General features: G+C 35.0%; 1 protein-coding gene across 1 annotated transcript in view; it reads right to left on the bottom strand.

Annotated features, from left to right (window-relative positions):
• Nucleotides 1-20,539, bottom strand: part of mthl1 (adhesion G-protein coupled receptor methuselah-like 1) — a 78,789-nt gene extending 58,250 nt beyond the window's left edge. Inside the window, exon 1 of the mRNA XM_073973437.1 lies at nt 16,835-20,539. Within this exon, the coding sequence (XP_073829538.1) occupies nt 16,847-19,066 (2,220 nt within the window). The 5' untranslated portion in view covers nt 19,067-20,539 and the 3' untranslated portion in view covers nt 16,835-16,846. The remainder of the gene's footprint in view (nt 1-16,834) is intronic.
• Between the last annotated feature and the right edge of the window lie 1,165 nt (nt 20,540-21,704).

Genomic DNA, 21,704 nt, shown 5'->3' with positions numbered 1-21,704 from the left:
GATTTTAACTAGCGAAGACACACGCCCATTTAGCGGAGGCACATTTGCTGTAAGTGGTCTAGTTTTGGACTATTGCTCAGAATCAAAAAAAGGATACGCGAATGCGGCGACACCGTTAAAACGCTGACAGTCTCTGCTTTCTCATGTGCTTAGTTATTGTAGTTTAGTGTCACGATCGTGACACGCGTCCACCTCTATTCACCTTCGAAAATGCTATTTACTTTTCGGAATTAGGAATTTCTTCATAGAACAGTACAACTATAAACCTTAAATCCTAACTCTACGTAATTATGAATAATTCTTTTTCTTTTGACTTAATTGCTGCAGGAAAAAAATCCTACTTTATGGCGAATAGTCATTAAAAACTCCTCAGTTTCCATTCTCATGTATGCTGTCTGTCACAAACATTCAAGTTTACCCAGGCCATGTCATTTTGCACGTAGAGTTGATTTCCACATTTATTACTGGCAATATAACCTCAATTATTTCGACACAAAAATGCAATAAAGAAAATAGATATAGATAAATGAAGGAGATGCAGAAGAAACAAGTACCACAAAGGGATCGAATGTGTGGTAAAGGCACATCACCATAAACCAGGAAATATTATGTGTGTTGCGCTGTCTTCAATGTTGGGCTTCTGTGCCGCACTGGTGGGGATCATCATCAACCACCATCCATCCATTGATTAGGATGATGATGACGATAATAATAATACCAGCCAAAAAAACATTGTGTATAGTTGCTGCTGGCTGGACCCTCTTGTGACCACAAGGCAACCACAATACTTGTTGTTGTCTTGTCTTTAGAGTAATATTCTGACCATTTTGTGGGGTATGTTTTGCCGATTACTTCTCAAGTGTGCTGTTGCTTGCCACTATTCTTTTGATGTTTTCAAATGTATATAAAAATAAACCATAAATAATGGCATTATTGAACATTAATGAACAATTTTACCAAAGGAAATAAACCTCTCCCTTTGCACCCAATTCACCCGCTGAAGACATTGGCTACTAACTGCCCATCGTAGTCGCTCACACACACAACTGCTACTCATCATCTTCGATAGTTCGTTCTACTTCATGCCATAATTTTTTTCAGCAGTAAAATGTGAATTGCTTTGCATGCCATAACCGTGAAATTGGACAAATGTCTGGAAAATCACAAAAGCTATGGGCAAAATTATATTTTCAAGCAGATTAGTGTTTGGTTGCAAATCTCGCAGAAGATTATTTTCCATATTAAAATCAATTTTTTGCAAATTTGTTTAAACAAGTGGTGTTGCAAATCTTTGAATTTTTAGCTGTCCATCAAAAATCATCATCAATATTCGATAATTGTTTTTCCTCAATTCGTTGCAGCTACCGCGAATTAGGAGTTTAATTAAAATCGTAGTTCCTATTCTTATTGGAACCGACCAAGGGGAAAATTAATGATGAAATTGTTGATAGATTTAATAAATGTCTTATTTAGAATGTTGTTAATTAAAGGAACAGTAGTTTGGACTTAGCTGCCACTCGTTTAAGTGCAAATATGATTTTTTCTGCCAAGTAAATCAAAAAGATTCCTTTAAATTTTCTATAAAAATTACTTTTTAAGGGCGATTCATTTAAGCGCAAATTGAATTTAACAACCAAACTTATTTGCAAAGAATTACCAATTTTCATTTAACAGCCACAAAAAATAAAAGAATTATTATCAGGCAAAATTTTTTATGAAAAAAAAACTATGTTTATGTGGTCATAAAAGCTTTTTACGAGTCTTAATCTCCCAGTTCTCTGATGTCATTTTCCCAAACCGACAACAACAGTATTGTAAAATTATATTAACAGCAATTATTATACTTAGGAGCGAATTTTGCGGCAGGTAAATTAATTATCAAGCAAAACTCAGCCTAAGAGAAGTGTTGGACCTAAATATGCTCTAACAGATATCAACTTTTTAAAAATAAAAAGCATGTTCGTAGGTGCCAAAAGAAGTTTTCAATAGAGTTGGCCATCTCGTTCAATTGAAGGATCTGGATCACTGTCCTCGTTCAAAGACGAATGAGTAACAACATAAAAACAAACGTGTGAAATTAAGTATACGCAGTTTGTCAAAGAAATTACTAGTGTCCATTGAAGGAGTTAGTGATCCGGATCATTCAATTTAACGAGATTGCCCAACTCTAGTTTTCTAGCATACATTTTTAAAGCATTTGTAGAGTAGGTACCATAAACAGCGTTAGGGTTGGCCAACAACTTCTCTTTCTTGCTGACTAGCTATGTCCTTGAATTACTATAAGGTCTTATCTATGTGGGTTACCGGTGCATAATAACACCTCTGGCTTTAAAAGATTAATGTTTTTTTGCATGCACAACTAGTTGTCCATTCCATGCTTGGTCAGCAGTAAAACTGAAAGAGCTTTGTTTGATCTTTTTAGAAGTGTTAAAGCCGCTTTAGGTTCTATATATGTAACTTCTGACTTTATTTTCATAATTATCGTCCTTATATATTAACCACATAACGGTACTTAATTCTAGATTTTGTTGCCTTAATCTATTCTTAATCATAACAATAACAATCCTTGAAACTACACTTGTTATTCAGTTGATCTATTTACATAAGCTACACTGAAAGAAAAATGATTCGTTGCATCAATGAACGTTCTTCATTAATTGGTTTTCATTCTTGCTATAAAATCTTACGCTACTTAAAATTTATTAGAGTTGGGCAATCTAGTTCCCGGAGCGGATCGATCCTTCTAGTTCATTTTCCCAAAAGGAACTAGTTCCTTAATATAGTTCCATAGTTCCAAATAGTTCCGAGACCGATATAGTTCAACGAATCTTTCTCTTTCATAGTTCTTTTTGTTCCAAATAGTTCCGAGACCGAAATAGTTCAACAAATCTTCCTCTTTCGTCGTTCTTTTTGTTTCCTTTGGTTCAAATAGTTCCGAGACCGAAATATTTTCATGGTTTGGCGGATGAATGACATAAAAATAAATAAATAGCAGCGAACAAATAACAAATACGAGAGGAAGAACGAAAGGAACTATATAAATGCAAGAGCCGGATATAGTTCCAATAGTTCCTTGGAACTAGTTCGTTATGGAACTACACAACTCTAAAATTTATGGTGGCATTGAATATATGAAACGGCTCTCAATTTATTAATAAAGAAGTTTCATTGCATCAATAAAAAATACATTATTCCAATGAAGCTTTTTTCATTAATTCAATGAAGCTCTATTTTGGTTTCATTGATGCTATGAAATATTGTATAAATATAATGAAATGTTTCATTCATGCTATGAAACCTTACGTTACCTCAAATTTTATGATTTTTTTTTCATCGAATAAATGAAGCGGATCTTATTTCATTAGTCCCGGTCCACACCAGAGCGATTTCAATTAAATAATTTCATGAAATTATGCGTTCTTAGATCGAGTTCCATACTAAAGTAATTTTATGATTTTGCTGTAGTGGGGAACTCGAGCTAAGAACGCCTAATTTCATCAAATTATTTCATTGAAATCACTCTAGTGTGGCCCGGGACTTAATGAAGTAGTTTCACTACATAAATGAAGAACTTGAAAAAAATTAATTAATTTAAAAAAAACTTTTTTCATTAATTCAATGAAGCTCTACGTTGGTTTCATTGATGCTATGAAATATTGCATTAATATAATGAAATGTTTCATTCATGCTATCAATCCTTACGTCACATAAAATTTAATGATTTCTGGTTTCATTAAATAATTGAAGCGAATTTTGTTTAATTAATGAAGAAGTTTCATTGCATAAATGAAGAACTTTCGTTGCATAATGAAGAAGTTTCATTACATAAATGAAGAAGTTTCATTGCACCAATGAAAAAATTCATAAATTTTAATGAAACTTGTTTCATTAATTCAATGAAGCTCTACGTTGGCTCTACATTTTTTTTTTTTTTTTTTGGTTTCATTGAATAAATTAAGCAGATTTTATTTCATTAATGAAGAAGTTTCACTGGAAAAGTGAGGTTTCTTGCATAAATGAAGAAGTTTCATTGCATCAATGAAAAAATTCATAAATTTTACTTAATGAAACTTTTTTCATTCATTCAATGGTGACCTTCATTTGGTTCAAATTTCAATGACAAATTTCATTGATGTAATGTAAAATTCCATTTAGGTTATTACGTTTTTAATTCGAGTACAAACAGGTAGTGAATATCAGGGCAGTTCACTTTGAACGATTTATCGTTAACTAATAGCACTACAAATATCGTTTGATCACCGTAGGATTTTTTTGAGTTTTTGGACCACTATCTCTGGGACTATGAACTTGCTCACGGGCAAAAATATATTGTTGAAATCAGAATCACAATGACTACCCTTCATGAAAATTTCTAAACAATCCTGTAAAAGTCTTTGACTGCACATAAGCGAGCATTCGGAAATTTTGTGAGGGAGTTACTGAAAGGAGTTGTCCGATATAGTCCATCTTCCAACTGATTTATTTCTGAGAGAAATATTACGATGTTATCGATAGTTATCGTGTCAACCAGCCATTTTCGTTGGTCACCGTAAGATTTTTTAGATCTTTATGGCCATTATGTCAGGAAGCATGGACTTGTAAACGGAAAAAAATCGTTGTAATCGATGAAAATTCCAAAACAATCTTGGGACAGTCCTTGGAATGCCTTTAAAAAAAATGTTGGGCTTTGTTGTTGAAATTGGAAGTAACTTTAGAATATCTTTTTCGATGTGCAATAGTTTCGATACTCAATTCGTACGAGTCATTGAAAATTGGACTCAACTGATGGAACGTTTGAGACGTAGCCTCGGCCAATATTTGTTAGACATAATCTACAAAAACTGAATATGATCGAATGTTCTTTGAAATGATAATAAACATTCCCCAATCAAATTGATTTTTCTGTGTTTTTTTAAGGAAGTTGAAACCTATAGATGGATCACCCTTTATTATCAATTGATATTTGAAGACAAGTTCGCAATTTCCATTTGTTGAGCTTTCGATGCATGGTAATTAGGTTGAATATCTATGTCGAAGGACCAAAATATTTAAAATAATCGATAAGTAGTCTTTTGATTAAGGAAAATTCCACTAATAAATTAGTTGTTTTAAAATAATAAAATAACAACAATGGGATTAAGCCAGACTATTTTGAAACAACAAAATTAAGGGAAATATCGAAAAAGTGTACTTTTCATGACATGCATATATCCCACATAGTAAAAAGTAAAGAAACAAAGCAAAAATTGTTGAAAATTATCCTCGAAGGACCACAACATCAACTCCAATATTATTTTTTTCTTTGATGCGTGTGCTGAGCTTACTGCCTCATCTATACTGTCACAAAAAATAATTGCCTCTTGTTTGACCAATTGCCACGAAGGACCAACAATTAAAAAATCAACAGCAATGACATTTTTAAATGACATTTGCATTCATCAAACTTTGTGACATTAATTTCTCATTTATCATTTGTCAATTTAAGAAAAAAAAAAAAAACGGATATTTTCTTAAGCACAAATGTATTTAATTGCTGCTACAACAACAAACATTACTTTATAAGATACAACACTATGATGTCTATTGGCTATAGAAAAACTGCTGACTGCCGACTGCTTGTTTGCTGACTGTAATCGACAGTCCGAACAGAAGACATTAATTGTCGGCAGAAGTATATTTTTTCGCTCCTATATCTATCCATTCTATATTATTTATATTGTGTAAATATTTAGAAATGCATAAATTCGAAATTAATGGCATTTGAAAATGCAACAATAACAGAAGCTACAATAAAAACAACAACAACAAGGCCGATGGACAGGCCAATACATATTATATGCTGTGGCAGCAATATGAGAACGGCGCACTCGCTCCGCACAACAATTAGAAATGCATTTCAACTTTTGTGGCGGAATGAGTGTTTGTGGTTTTTCCATATTCAAATATGCAATCGAATTTATAATCCACCTAAATATGGCATAAATAAACATTTAAGGTGTGAAAAAGGTTATTAAATTGTTAGAAAAAAGAATGCAGGGAGAGAGAACGAGGAGGTGGGGAGTAAGAAAAGAAAACATATTGGCATAACAATAAGTATGAAATTTATTAACATAATATTGTGTGTTTTTAGTTGTTTTCAAAATAATTGTAAATGGATCGATAATGAAAGCTATTTTATTGGGAGGTATTGTTTTTGTTTTCATTTGAGAAATAGAACATGCGAACACTTGTAATTTTGACATTTATGGGTTACAATAATTATTTTATACATGAAGTACTTGGGTGGGATAAGGACTTGAAGAAAGTAAAACACACACTCCGAAGTATCAACATCTTATTATTGATAAGTATGATATCCAAGAACCCATGGTATTCGGAGAAGGATTAAAAATAAAAATAGTAAATCAGAAATGAGAAAAGGAAAGAAGATTTTAATTCGAAGGACCAAAAATGAGAGGATTTGCGACGGCAATAAATAAGGTAGATGGCATTATATGTGGGTAAAGCGTGGACTTTGGATGGATTGGAAGGACATCCAAACCAAATTTTTGCAAGGAGTTTTTATATATTTCAGACTCAATATACAATATCCCTGAGGATGGTTTTAGTAATTCTTTAACCCATTTACACTGAATAACAAAAAACAATTCATTAAAGATTAGTGTTGTAATTTTGGCATAATATCACTTAATACATTATTTACCCCTCGAACTGATTTCCTAATTACTTCCATTATCCATAGTCATTGAAATGCAAAAAATCTTTGTTTTGAAAATGTAATTTTCTTCATTACAAATTCTATGGATTCCCAAAAATGATTTTCGAAAACGTAATTCATTTGTTTTATTTGTAGAGAATTTTCAATTAACCAATTAGTGTTAATTATAGCAGCGTGTCATGAAAAGGGTACTACACAATCATACGAGTACGTATAGGTAGAACAGTTTTAAGGGTTATTTAAAGTAAACCTTTCACTAAACAATGGAATCGCCTGCAGCATTCATCAGTTTACCCGTCAAAGTAGGTAGAATAATCTTATTGAACCTTCATTTAATTGTTATGAGCGCAAATGATCCTAACGTTAAACATTTTTAAAATGGAAGGATATTACAAGATTTTGAATCCCCCTCTTTGAAAATTTCAATTGCTTTGAGAGAGTGTGTGTTTTTCAAGCGCCCTTGGGATTAGCAGTGTTATTATCATGCGATAAAACTGCGTAAATTTACAATAAGTAAGAACTGCGTAAAAGAATATGTGAAATGTTTCATGGTTAGGGATCAGAGGGCAATAAATATCACGCCTTTTTAGAAAAATCAGAGGTTGTGTTAAAAGCTACAATATATATTACAAATATATGAGCTATAATTGAAACTGCCTTCGTAATGAAACAACCTTTGATATTTATGATCATCATGATTAAAATACGCACAAAAAAATTTTATCAAGTTTAAAAAATCTGATTAATTTTTAACTTGTAGCAGGCCTTCGTGGAAGGTGGATACCTTTACCAATAAAACACCAAAGACTTGCATTTAAAATAAACTTTATTGATTTTACTTTGCTTCTTCAACAATGGCAACAAATAAAGCTGCCAAAAAGGTATTTTACAAGAATGTACGAGACTAGTAGGGGGCTCAAATGTCCATTGCAAACTGATCACTACTCTGTAATCTTTTGCTCTTTTGTTGGCAGATTCATTGATTAATTAAATTAATTACATTATTGTATAAAATAGTAGTTTTTATAATACTAAATATTTGTTGTAAAATAATTGAAAAATAATTTAACATTCTTATTTTCAGGGTGGCTTAGAAATATTTACATGGCGTTTTAATCTTAAAATCAAATTAAACAATATATATATGTACAGGGTTGTATGAAAAATACAAAAAACTTACAACTAACGTGAAATTCAAATTAAATTATCATATATATAAACAAAAACACTGATTAATGAAACTAATACGAGATATATAAACATAAAAGAAAGGAATTTAAAAATGTGTACATAATGGATTGCTTCAAATTGATTTTTTGTCGATAAAAACGTTACAAAAAATTGTAGTTCGTTAAAATTTATTTTGATAAAGTAATTCTCTCTCTCTCTCCTTGACTAAGAATTTTGTTTAATTTTATTTTTTCAATCGCTAAAAATATTTTTTTTCATTCTAACAAAATGGTTTATCGATTTTTTATTTGATAAAAAAATATCAAAAAAATTTAATTCCAAATGGAGAATTTATAATTACAAATGAAATAATTCTAATTTTAAATAGAATATACTGAACAAAAAATTTATTACTATTATCTAAATTAATTGTAGTAATAATGATTGGGCACAGTATTGGTCCTTCGAGCACCAAAAAAATTTTTTTATTTATTTCTTTTTTGTTTTTGGAAAAATTAAATAAAAATTTTAATTCAATTTTAATTCAATCACACCCTAAAACAATGTTAGATAAACAGAACTATAGGTTACAGACAAACATTCTATCATTTTAGTATAGCTATATCACAAACTCAACAGGATACCATTGACTAAATGAAAGAAACCGGCGGCACCACACTGTTAGTATAAAGAAACCAGGTAAAACTCTAAACAACCAGGATAATTTGTCGTTGCTAACCTTCATAATGAAACAATAGTAAAAACAAATTATGCCGGCGTTAAAACCTTTTAAGAAATTCATTATCTCAAAGTATCCCATTGCCTGAATGTTTGGAATTTTTTTATAAACTCTGTATGGAATTAGTTGGGCAATTACTAGTAGGTACAGATTTGTGTTAATTTTACACCTTAAATAGTCCATCACAATAGTTTACAATAAGAATTAGTATGTCAGAAATGTGAAATATTTTATGACCAGGGATTAGAGAGTGATAAAACGAAATCACGCCTTTTCGGAAAAGAAATAAAGGATAGTTGCAAAATTTTACCAGATTTTCGGAAAACTAAAGAAAACTACCATAATTAAGATTGGTTTTTGAATTAAAATAGCAAACTAAAAAACAAATATTCTTCGATTTAATTTCTCCGAAAATTTAAGAGTGAGCCTAAATATCCTGTCAACAGTAGGGAAATGACTTGTTTACAATCTGGTATGCAGGGTCAGGGTACTGACACTGGAAGTTAACAGGTTGGTCGGTGAGGATAGCGCAAAAAGTGTTTAAATCATCTCAAGAATTGCAATATTGGAGCCGGAATAAGTGAATGGGGGGTAAGGGTTAAGTCACTCTCGAAGCCTGGAAAGAAGGAAGAAAGGACCTCAGACACGTTTCGCGACGTTACGCTGATTGATTCGAAGATGTGCGCATTTTATTTCAATCGACAGTTGGTCGAGCACCCCGGGAGTGACAGGGCTAAGAGAAGAGTACTACGTCGCATTATACCTCTTCCTTCCGAGGACGAACCACCACAATTTACAATGGATGTGATGTGATGTTGCGTCACAAATAACTATTCAATTGCCGATCATCAGCATGGGTTGCGTAGGCAGCACAAGACAACAGCTCTGCACGCCATATACACACATAACTATTAGTCGAGGACTCAACCAGAGCAAGCCATCTGATAGAATAGTGACTTATCAAAAGCCCTGTCAAGCACTCTACGCTCTTTGAGGACATCGAGCAGACAACCCCCCGGCCAAGTTTGAAACGTTGGATAATCAATTATAAGTGTGCCCCCCCTCCAGACGGCATTGAGATCGTAACGTAAGCGGATGATTGTACGATCTTGGCGTCAGGTACCTTTCCAGATGTCATTTGTGAAAGGCTGAACTCCTATTTCACTGATCTTACACCACCTTTTTCCACGCGAGGAATATGCAAATATACACCACTAAATCTACAGCCACTCTGTTTACCAAATGGAGGGCAGAGGTGAAAACGGAGTTGAATGTCATGGCCGATGGTAGCAGAATTTCGATCACAAACTACCTCTAAATTCTAGGGGTCACATTCGACGGCATTTTCATGTCGTCCGCGCTTGCAACAGCTATCTGCGACAAGCTGAAATGTAGGACAAAGGTCCACAAGTTCCTAGCCGGCAGCACTTGTGATGCAGATATAGAAATCTTGAACTTCACCAGGTCATGTCTTCAGTGGACCATCTATATGAGAACCATCTATATGAGGCTTTCATTGCAGTACTTGCTCGGTGGATAGTATCCCCCGACCCAGGCATGTCAGGAGGGATCTTCATGATATATATAGAGAGAGAGGTCCACCATTACAAGAGAGAACCCTACATCAACAAGTCTATGCAGTCGCAAATGCCATAAACAACTATCGTTTGGATGCGGTTATCGGAGATCACCTTCCATCCGTGCTAGCTGAAGTACAACAGCTTCCTAGAAAAGCGAGAGTTATTTTAGCGCAACTGAGATCTGGTTGGTGTAGCCGTCTTAATTCTTACTGCGCCAGTATTGATGGCACAAAGCAGAAAGGGTGCTTCAATAGACCATTTCTGAAAGAAAGAGCGCTTCGATAGACCCTTGTTGAAAGGTTGGTTCAATAGACCCTTTCTGAAAGAAAGGTTGCTTTCATAGACTTTTTTGAAAGAAAGGGTGCTTCGATAGACCCTTTCTGAAAGAAAGGTTGCTTAATAGACCCTTACTGAAAGAAAGGGTGCTTCGATAGACCCTTCCTGAAAGAAAGGTTGCTTCGATAGACTTTTTTGAAAGAAAGGGTGCTTCGATAGACCCTTTCTGAAAAAAAGGTTGCTTTGATAGACTTTTTTGAAAGAAAGGGTGCTTCGATAGACCCTTTCTGAAAGAAAGGTTGCTTCAATAGACCCTTACTGAAAGAAAGGTTGCTTCGATAGACCTTTTCTGAAAGAAAGGTTGCTTCGATAGACCTTTTCTGAAAGAAAGGTTGCTTCGATAGACCCTTTCTGAAAGAAAGGTAGCTTTCATAGACTTTTTTGAAAGAAAGGGTGCCTCGATAGACCCTTTCTGAAAGAAAGGTTGCTTAATAGACCATTTCTAAAAGAAAGGGTGCCACTACAGACCATTTCTGAAAGAAAAAAGCTTCGATAGAGTCTTTCTGAAAGAAAAGCGCTTGTATTTACCCTTTTGTGGGAGAAAGGTTGCTTCTATAGACACTTTCTACAGACCATTTCTGAAAGAAAAAAAAGCTTCGATAGAGTCTTTCTGAAAGAAAAGTGCTTGTATTTACCCTTTTGTGGGAGAAAGGTTGCTTCTGTAGACACTTTCTAAAATAAAGGGTGCAACTATAGACCATTTCTGAAAGAATAGGTGCCACTATAGACCATTTCTGACAGAAAGAATGCTTCTATAGGCGCTTTCTGGAAGAAAGGGTGCCTCTATAGACACTTTTTAAAAGAAAGTGCGGCTCTAAATACCCTTTGGGCTTCAGTAGATCCTTTCTGGTATTTAGTTTTTGTGTACGGGAACGCACAAAAAAACTCAACAGGAAATCATTTGCTCAAGAAAGGACGAGGCACCCAAACAAAGCAGGTAGAAAATGTTCATAAAACCTTCAAACTATTTTATGATTATTATCTCTTCTGCAGAGATTTAACAACGGAAACAACAAATTACTTTGACATTGAAAAGAAAAAAGGTTATTCCATCAAAATAAAATTGTTCAAATGTTTTAAATTTAAAACCACTCGACGAAAACTGTTCTTTCTCCAAACCCAAAACACAGCATGGAATCAGATGGGTAACTAATTAGCTATCAGCAGGTAGAAGATTTGTGCAAATTTCACACCATAAATAGTTCAGCAAAAACAAATTGCAATAAGAATTTGTAAAAATGAAATAATGCAACAACAGGCATTGCCGGAGATTAAAGACAGGATTATCACGCCTTTTTTTTGAAAATTACAACAAAATCGTAGTGATTATTTGGAGGAATTGCAAAAATCCATTTCTATTCATGTTTAACATGTGAAGACTTTAATCATGAACAAATCCACGTCGTAATTTTCATTCAAAAGAAATGAGAAAGATGTTCAGTTCTTAATGGAAGGAAATTTGATTTTAAAATTTACAATACATATTCGTGTATTAGGATTTATGGGAAATTATTGAGCAATAAATTTTCTACGCATTACATTCTTCATTCGTTAATAACATAAGCCTAAAACGTGATATTGGAAAATGTGAAAATAAAGCAGATGTGTGCCACATTCATCATAAAGGTAACAATTCTGAGCTCATCTGTTATAAAACAATAAAACATATTTTGTAGCCTGAAATTTTCACCATAAACTTTCTTTGATTCCAAAATGAAGACTAATATTTACTCACAGCATGTCAACATTGTTTAAAAGTGTCACCAACTGCACTATAAAATTATAAAAATCGAACTGTGCGGAGTCCTAAAATTCTCAACTGAATTATTTAAGATTACATGTAGATGAATAGTTTTTTAAGTTACAAACATGATCGGGAACGCAAAACATGCCATCACTATAGATATCCGAATCATACGACTAGACAGAGCATGTCAACATTGTTTAAAAGTGTCACCAACTGCACTATAAAATTATAAAAATCAAATTATTCCGTCTCTTAAATCCTCAACTGGATTAATTAGTTTTATAGCTGCATAGGTTTATAGATTACCTACATGATCAGGACCGCAAAATATGCCATCATTATAGATGTGAACAATCATATCTATTGCTGCATTAGATGTTTTCCCCAGGGGGGCTGGCGGTTTGTGGTGGGAGGAGACACTTAAACCCTCTTGAGAATAATGACATCTCCACGCGTATTTAAAAACAACAGATTTTTCATGTTCAAGAATTTGATTACACGAAATGTGATAATCCAATGAAGTGGGCCATTAAAAATACTACTTAAATGACAAGATCATTAAAAACCAAAGTTTGGAGAGAGCGCAAGAGAATGTTGTAAGCAATAAAAAGGCACTAACAAAACTATTTTTCAATAATGTTATGAGACATAAAAGCAATTCATAATGGGCATTTGGCTATTGATGGAGAAAAAGAACAAATTAAAAATCATAAAAATTTTCAATAAAAAAAAGTAATAACAAAAAACAACAAACAACAAATGTCTTTGTTGAACAAGTGTTACGAGTCCCCAGGGGACACCACCAACCACCATAATGTTTAAGGTGACCTATATGACTTTATCGCAGGAAAGAAAATATGTTTCGACACGAATGCATACATTTGTTTCCTTGTTGGAAAAAAAATGCAAAAGAAGGAAAGGGAGAGGTAGATAAAAGCAGACAGTGGGAGTAAAACGGGGTTTTTTCTAGTTTAGGCTGGCCTACAAAAGATAACATTTGTTTTAATTGTTACTAAAGTTTTTTATTTGCTTAAGAAACTGTCGAAATTGGCAAAACAGTTAAATATTTTCCACCAATGAATGTACAAAAAACAGTAACAGGAGTGGTGGACCTTAATGTCCCATGCACTGATCCCTAATTTTGAAAATCAACAGCATTATCGTAGGTGACAAAAAAATTTTGGAAGTTTTCCGGCATTTAATGGGGTAGCTATTATAAACATACACATGTTCCCACAAAATCCTCGAAGGAACAAGGGAGACTACTCTCATATCAATGAGTGCACGCCGATTCATATTAGCTCAATGCTATGGGACATTCATTTTATCGTCGAGTCTGAAGGGCATGCTCAGGAAAAGTAAGCCAGAATTACACTGAGAGGATTTGCCACCGACGAAAATGTTGATATTCAGATCAGGGATTAAACCGTAGACCTTCTGAGTGCAGCGAACGTGCTTACAAAGAACTGCACCACGGTGGACCTATTCGTTGGATGTTCGCAAGCGCTGAGATGAGCGAATATAAATTGTCTTCAGCGACGCTACCAGTAATACTGGTGCGATGCCCGTTATGTGGTGGTTGGGATGCGATGTTTATTGACATGCCTGTAACACGTTTAGCCCAATTATGAATGTCAACTCCCCGTGAGTTTTCTCACTTTCTCCTTTAAGTTGCAATGACAGAAAGACAAAACTAACGGGGATTTTTCATTCATAATCTCCCTGGTTATGTTGCTGCACTGATAGCATCCTTGTCTCCAGATGCAGATGGGCCACACTCGAGGCATTATTTTAGGTGATTGCGAAGCCTTTCATTGGCTGACCATTAGAAATGAGGTTCTTGTTATAAAAAAAATTGTCCGATATAAATAATCAAAATGATCTTAGAACAGCCCTCACATTGCACTTAAGTGAAAATTGTGAACTTTTTTGGCGAAGGTACCCGAAGATGTGGCCCGATATAGACCTTATTGGTCTTATCATGCTTATCAGCCATTTTAGTTGGTGCCGGCAGTGTTTTTTTAAGCTTTTAGGTCACTATCTTAAGAAGTATTGTACCCTCTTAATTGAGCTTGTGTGATCACGTTCACGATCAAAACGATTTGAGACATGTGAGAAAAAATTTTAAATTTTGGTAGGGAAATACCCTTAGATGGGGCCCACATAGTCCATATTCGAACCTCATCTATGTCTGCAGGAAATGTTATTCTTTATTTCCAATTAACTCCTTGGGGAACATAGTAGTCCGGTCAAAATAGACACAAAGCTGAATTTTGGTGGAGAGCTAGGGTTGGCCATTAGAAGCAACGTCCTAAAAGTCCCCATCGATCCCATGTGTGCAAAACAAGTTATTCGGGGTCAAAGGTCATTTTTGGAGGCATTATTCAGTTTTTTTTAATTTTTCTCAAAAACGGTAATACTTAGCAAAAGCCCCCTAAAGTAAAAGTTGTAGATTCAATAATTGTCTACAAGATTGGTCCTTATGATTCTTAAAAAAGACTTACCATTTTCGAGATATCTCGATCTAAAAGTCAAATAAAAAATTAGCCGCGTAAGTACATTATGAGGCGAACCGGTTAGATATATTAGATATTAGATATTTCCGTAAGCTTTCAAACGATATCCACTTTGCAGTAATCGGTTCAGTAGAACCGGGTCTAACCCGGTTTTTAAATTTGGCCTTTCGGGTCTAATAACCGGCGAACCGGATCCGCAACCGTTGAAAATTATACATTTCCGTAATCAGCGCAACAAACCCTACCTTCGGACAAAACTTGAAAACAATCGGAGAGTTTTCGTTGGGGTCGTTCCCGTTGGGCTTTCGATTATACATGTGGGTTAAATGGGCTATTTTTGCATAAAATGACTCTAACATTGAATAACTCTACTAAACACACTCCGATTTTGTTGGAATTTTTTTTAGAAGATAGCTATAATTTCGCTCTTCAAGAAAATATATATATTTTTGGGGGAACGACCCGATTACTTCGCTTATTTTAGCCGGTTCGTCTGAATATGTGCATATTTCCCTTATAAGTGCATAAAAATCATGTGTTTTTTAGAACAGCTATATCTCAAGAATGGTTCCTTCTAAGAAAAAAATTGTAAGGGTCAAACTTGTAGATAATTTTTCTGTCTACAATATTTACTTTAGTCACTTTTTGATTAGATCAACCGTTTTCAAAAAATAAATCCGAAAACCTAAAAACCCTTAAATTTTGACCTTTGACCCCGAATAATTTTTTTTGCACACATGGGATCGATGGGGACTTTTAGGACGTTGCTTCTAATGGCAAACCCTAGCTCTCCACCAAAATTCAGCTTTGTGGGAATTTTTGCTATTTCAATGTCTATTTTGACCGGACTATAGGGGCCTTGCAAGAATTATTACGATGTAAATAGTTTAGACAAAATCAGTTAGTTATTCCCTTTGAGAAGAATCGTGCGCACCATTTTAGGGGAAATTTTGTACTTTTGTGGTGAAGACACCGGAAACAGTGGACTTATATGACCCACCTTCAAACTTAAACTATATTTTGACAAAATATTACAAGATAAAAAGTTTTGACCAAAACGGTTGACTCCTTCGAGAGTTCTCGTATGTATCAGCCAGATGCACATTGATTAAACTCACCCATCCAGAAATGTCAGGAGGGATCTTCAACATCTAGAAAGAGAGGTCCAACGTTACAAGAAAACTCCTAGATCAACAAACCTATTAAACAGATTTAAATAGCACTGACACAGATGCAGAGCACTTTACGATCTCTAGATATAGTTTTGTGATCTGGTCCGATCCTGTTTAATGTTGAATTGCGGTCTAACTTTAACAATAAAATGAAATATCCGCTTCAAATGATGACGTTAAATGGTCATGTAAGCCTGCTTAATAGGGAACGGTGAAATGGTAATAGATCATTTGCGAAAATAAGAATACCTGTTAACGTGATTCACACGGTAATCTAGCAGTCTCCAGACTCCAATTGAAATTCCTACTAATTCTACCTTAGTTGTCTAGTGTAAACTGAGGTTAAATGAAGATGATAGTGCCACTGACGGGGGGAGAATAATTGCAAACTCCCACTCTCATCCAAGAAAGATGCTTCACGATGACCAGTTGTGATCATGTTTAATCTTAAAATTGGCTCTATGGAATTATCGGAACGATTTTTCGATTTGCTCTTTGATCTTTTACTAGATATGAAATATCTACTCCAAATGATCTCTTTAAACGGCTAAGGTTAAGGGGAAGGTTATAATTTCCCTCCAAACACTTTTGTTGTGAGCAATCTAATTTGAGAAATTAAGTATACCTTTTTAATTTGATTTATATGATCTTCTAGCTGTCTCCAAACTCCAATTTAACTAACCTTCTGTATTCTATTAATTCTACTCTTGTTGGCTAGTGTAAACTGAGGTTAATTGAAACTATTTTGGAATGCATTCTATGAAGAACAGAAAAAAAATGAAAAATATGAATACCAAAAAATAACAAAATTCACTCCCTCTTACCACCCCCTTTACATTTTTTACAACTTACTTACCATTTATTTTTGTTAGCATACAGTCTCCATGGGAATTTTCATTGTAGATGTTGTCGATGTTGTGGTTAGCGGTGGTGCTGTTGGTATATGGTTACCAAGACTATTACCGCCTCCTCCTCCTCCTCCCAACGATGTATTATGCACTGAAGTATTTTGCGTTATTTCGCCACCGCAAGCAGCCAACGAAGGTAAACCTTGTGACGATGAAGAATGTTGTACACCGTTTGTGGTATTGGTGATTTCTTGACGTGAACGAGGACAACAGAAACGCCGGCATGCTGCCCATACTTGTGGTTGACAACCGACCACAAGAAATATGAATACACCTTGTAGCGCATTGACAAGATCGGTGACAAACCAAATGTCGTCAGGGCCACCAACCAGCCACGATATGACTTCAACAATCCATGTTACGCCCATTACAACAACCAGCTTAAGGCATACCTTACCCAAGGCAGTTTTTTCCGTGGTCGATTTGACATCATCACGTTTCCATAGACCACAGGTCAGTTGATGGGTGGTGGATATGAAAAGCATAATGTTGATGCTCAGCAAAATGCCCACAGGACCATAGAAATAGGCAAAGATGGGTAGATTTTCACGATTAAACCAGCAAACTTTTTCACCAAAGCCAGGACGTAGCAAAGAAGATTCAGGTGCCAGATTGACACAGGCGGCAATTGCAGCTATCAACAAAGGTATACCCCAGGCATATGCAGAGTAGAGACGTAAACGTATAACTTCTTGATTCCGTTCAAGAGAACTGGGACGGAAATCACGGAATGTCCACCAAATGTTGAAACACATTGTGTTGAGCCAAAAGAATGCGGCCAGGAAAAAGAAATGCATTACCGAAGCCACCATTTGGCAAAGGGCCACTCCCTCCGTCAGGGGTTCATAGAATTGACTAAAGGCCAATAGGAAATCACCAATGAAGAGACAGAAGACATAGTAAATTTGACATCTCCAGTGCAGGACATGATGTATGGAAGGCATTAGATAACTGGCCACTAGTGTCGCGGCCAAAAACACCACTGAAATAGCAATGCCAAAGTTCAGGGCTGCAGTTTGATGGGGATCTGTATTAGTCTCCTTGCCAAAATGGTGAAGGCAAGCAAAGACTTTTATTTCTTCGACACCATTCTTGTCCGTACGTAAATTCTCCAGGCAATAATCCTCGGCAGAGAGATTTTTCTGGTGATGAGGTAAATGGAAGTGACCCGTTTCATCTGAAAGCAATTGTTCGGGCGTCCAATCTCCAGCTATGGCATATATTTTGGAACCTTCATTACATTCTGGAAAGCCATATATGGTTTTGTAGGTAACATTTTCGGCAAGAGACAAATTCAATTGATTGTTCCTTGCCCCATCCAGGTGGCAACGTTTATGCTTATTATCATAGATGCCATGGGGACCACAACATTTCTTCAGCTGTAATGTGGGTTCGGGATGTTTAGGTTTGGGAAAACACACCAGGGCTGCTTGTTGATCTACACAATAACGATGGGGAGGGATGGAGACCACACGATCGGGTAGAAAGAGGGAGCCGTTGGAGAATATGACAAAGTTATTGGTACCGGTGTATAAAAACAAATCATCTACGGTACAGGAAACATTGTCATCATCATCATCCGTTTCAGTTTGGTCATTAATGTTGCGGGCCTGACTTATGGGAAAAACATTGTCCTGAAATGTTATAAACTTGGGGCTGGATCCCTGGGGCATGTAATACGTTTTGCGATTTATCAAGTATATTAGTGGAACCCATTTATCTGTGGCTCCTGCCACACATGTTTTGGTTTTATCCAAATATTCAGCAAACAGACAACATTTATTCAATTCAACCCTCTTGGGTGGTGGTAGACGATTTGGTGGAGAGGAGGGTGAGTTTGTGGGTCGTGATGCTGTAGCTTGGATTTTTGTTTGATTTGTGGAATTATCCTCAATGTTAATGGCGGCAGCTGGCAAATTGTCTGCTGTTGTCGTTGGTTGTGGTTCTGGTAGTTGTTGTTGTTGTGATAATGGTGGCGCTGGGGTTTCCATTAAAACTAAAGCCAAACATTGTTGTGTCGTTGTCATGATGAGGATGATGCCTAAACAGAACAATGTCAGCCATAATCGTTGACATAATATTCTGCCGCCTTGGCTTTCTTTTCGATGGGGACGACGTCTGGTCCCTTGCCATTTATGTGAGTGATTCATGGTGTTATCTTCAATAAATCCACACTTCATTTTGCCTTGTCTAGTCTGCCTTGGGTTTAATGAGTAGTTTTAACTCTGCGAGTATTTTATTGTTTCACTTTTAAGGGCAAGTTTGGAATGAACTGGTGGCAGTTGAATTAAGTTGTGTGCGGTGCTTGATGAGGAGTATCGCTGATGATGAACTGAACAGCAGCCATAAAATTCATTCATAAAATAAACATTCAAATTGTGTTTTTTGTTTGTTCAACTTTCTTCTCTTCTTCTTCACAAAAAATCACAACACTTTGCAATTAATTTCAATGTTATTTTCGTTATTTTCTTCTCAAATCAAAGGAAAATTTATGAGATTTTTGTGTGTTTTTCTTTCTTTCACTGTGTGTTTATTTTTTCACTTTTCTTTTTTGGTATTTATCTTGTTTTATGTTTTTTCTCACAACCTCAGAGTGTAATTAAAAAAAATGCATTGTTTGCATATTTTGTTGTTGGTGCTCTTGATGTCACTAAAGGGGGAGTTTAACTCTCATCAAGTTAAGGGGCAGGGAAGCATCCCAATGTAATCAACCTTTTGTTGTCTTTCTTCTGTGTTTACTTCTTTAATTGTCAAAGAAGCTATTTTTTACTTCAAACAATTTTTTTCTTTTCTTCAGTGCTATTGTGGTTGTTGTGTTATTTCTTGCTTGGTATTGTTTTGCTTTGCTTGGCTTCACTTGATAAATTCCATTGTTTTGCAATTGGTTACAATTTCACTATTACAACAGTTGTAGTTGTTGTCTTCAGCTGCAGCTCTTTTTTTCTTTTATAACACGGCACACTCTCTCTCACACACTTTGATGTTTTGTTTTTGCCCACTGTACTCCAAAATATAACATGAACTTGGTCTCTCACTCTCAATAGTTGAGTTGATTGTTGTTCTATTGGGGGGGTTTGTTGTTGTCGTTAAAGAAACCAACTAATATCAAACAGCAACAACAAAACACACTGGTTTAAGACAATGTGACGCGGTGCTTTTGTTTATTCTCATATTACTATTATCTGCGGATTTAATACAAAAACAAGTACATGATGGCAGTGTACTTCACATTCTTCATCATCATCATCTGTACATACAAGAAGAAATAGCAAACACACAGACACAACACTAGTTTCAATAATCGTTGTCGTTTTCCACTTCTTTCTTCTTATTTTGCGTTATTTGTAACTTTAGCAATTACTTCACAAATACTTCCACTCACTTCAAATAAGAAGACTTACAAAATCGCACTTTTTTCATCTGTTTTCGTTTAATTTTGTATTTTTTTTCTTTTATCATTCAATTAAAAACAAAATATTGCTTTAATTTTTTAAATTAATTCCTTTTACTTTTTCACAACAATGTTTTTGTATGTTTCTTCACTATTTCTCCGATTTGTTTATATTTTGTTGTTGCCTTTTTCTCTTTGTGATTCAAAAAATATTCCGTCATCCGTTCGAATGCTCCGAAGTTTCGAATTGTTTGTTAAATACTAAAATACATCTGAGAGTGGGATATTCAACATTTCGAATTTTGGTGTGGTGTGTTTGTAATTGAGCCGAAGAGAGGAAATACTTTGTCTCTCTGTTGTTTGTTTACTTCTGAAAGGGAATTGTCTGCATTTAGTAATGCTAATTTGGCGATTTTGTTGATTTATATGATACAAATTTAATTTGGCGATATAAAATAGCAATTCGATCGGAACCACAGCGCTCATGAACTCGCGGATCGGGTTATAATTTTAACATATGTGGACCCTGATAATGACATATAGTTTTCCCCGGGGAAGTCCATACTTCCCGAGATATAGGTCTTAATATTTTACTACTTTTATAGTACGTTTATATATAACCGGATTTAACAAACCCACTGGGTTTCAAATGTCAATTCCATTTGTTATATGTCAAATAAATCCTGACAAAGAAGGTTAACCCGGCAAAAATGCTCTAATGTATACGGCGTTGGTTTTGAAGCGTACGGAGAGGATTTTTGTTCAGGTAGCCAACTTTTGAAACAAACCATAAGATAAAGTCTTATCCTACTAGTGTGGGCTAGCTAGTTAAAAAAAACCTCAAGTACGTTTATATACACTATGCAACACTGAAAATGCAAACAACTTCTAGTATTAATTTTTTGAAAGTACATATTTAGACTACAAAAACCCTAGTTGGGTTTTGTCCTGTGAGATCCAGTTCGGATTTTATGGCCTCATCTAAACCGGGCTAAATCTACACTTTTTTGTATTTATCTCAGAAACGAATAGGAATTTGGCTTTGCTGTCTTTTGCAATATTGTAGCCATAAACTAGTAGAACTTATCTTTTGAAGAAACCACATAAGAAAAACTCCATCTAGGGCATCAAAATCTATAAAATATAGAAAATTTTACATAATTGCTGAAATTCTGGTCAGTATCGGCTAAACTATTGGGAGTTGAACCAAATAACCTTTTGCAAAAATCTTCCAAATAAAGTTCTCAACAATTCTTTAGAACATTCTGAAACTCTAAAATGCTTACTTCATGTTGTTTCAGCGGTATTTTGCATCATATCTTTTACAACAAGTATTTTAAACACAGTTCACACCAACAGTTTATTCTCGCATTTCGGATTTCACTACATTATTGACATTTTTATTAAATCGTCATTGAGAAATGTAC

Source organism: Musca autumnalis, unplaced genomic scaffold, assembly GCF_047663935.1.
Source record: "Musca autumnalis isolate F117 unplaced genomic scaffold, ASM4766393v1 scaffold_3, whole genome shotgun sequence".
In the NCBI taxonomy this organism is placed as follows: Eukaryota; Metazoa; Arthropoda; class Insecta; order Diptera; family Muscidae; genus Musca; species Musca autumnalis.
This window is presented reverse-complemented; position numbering and strand designations above follow the sequence as displayed.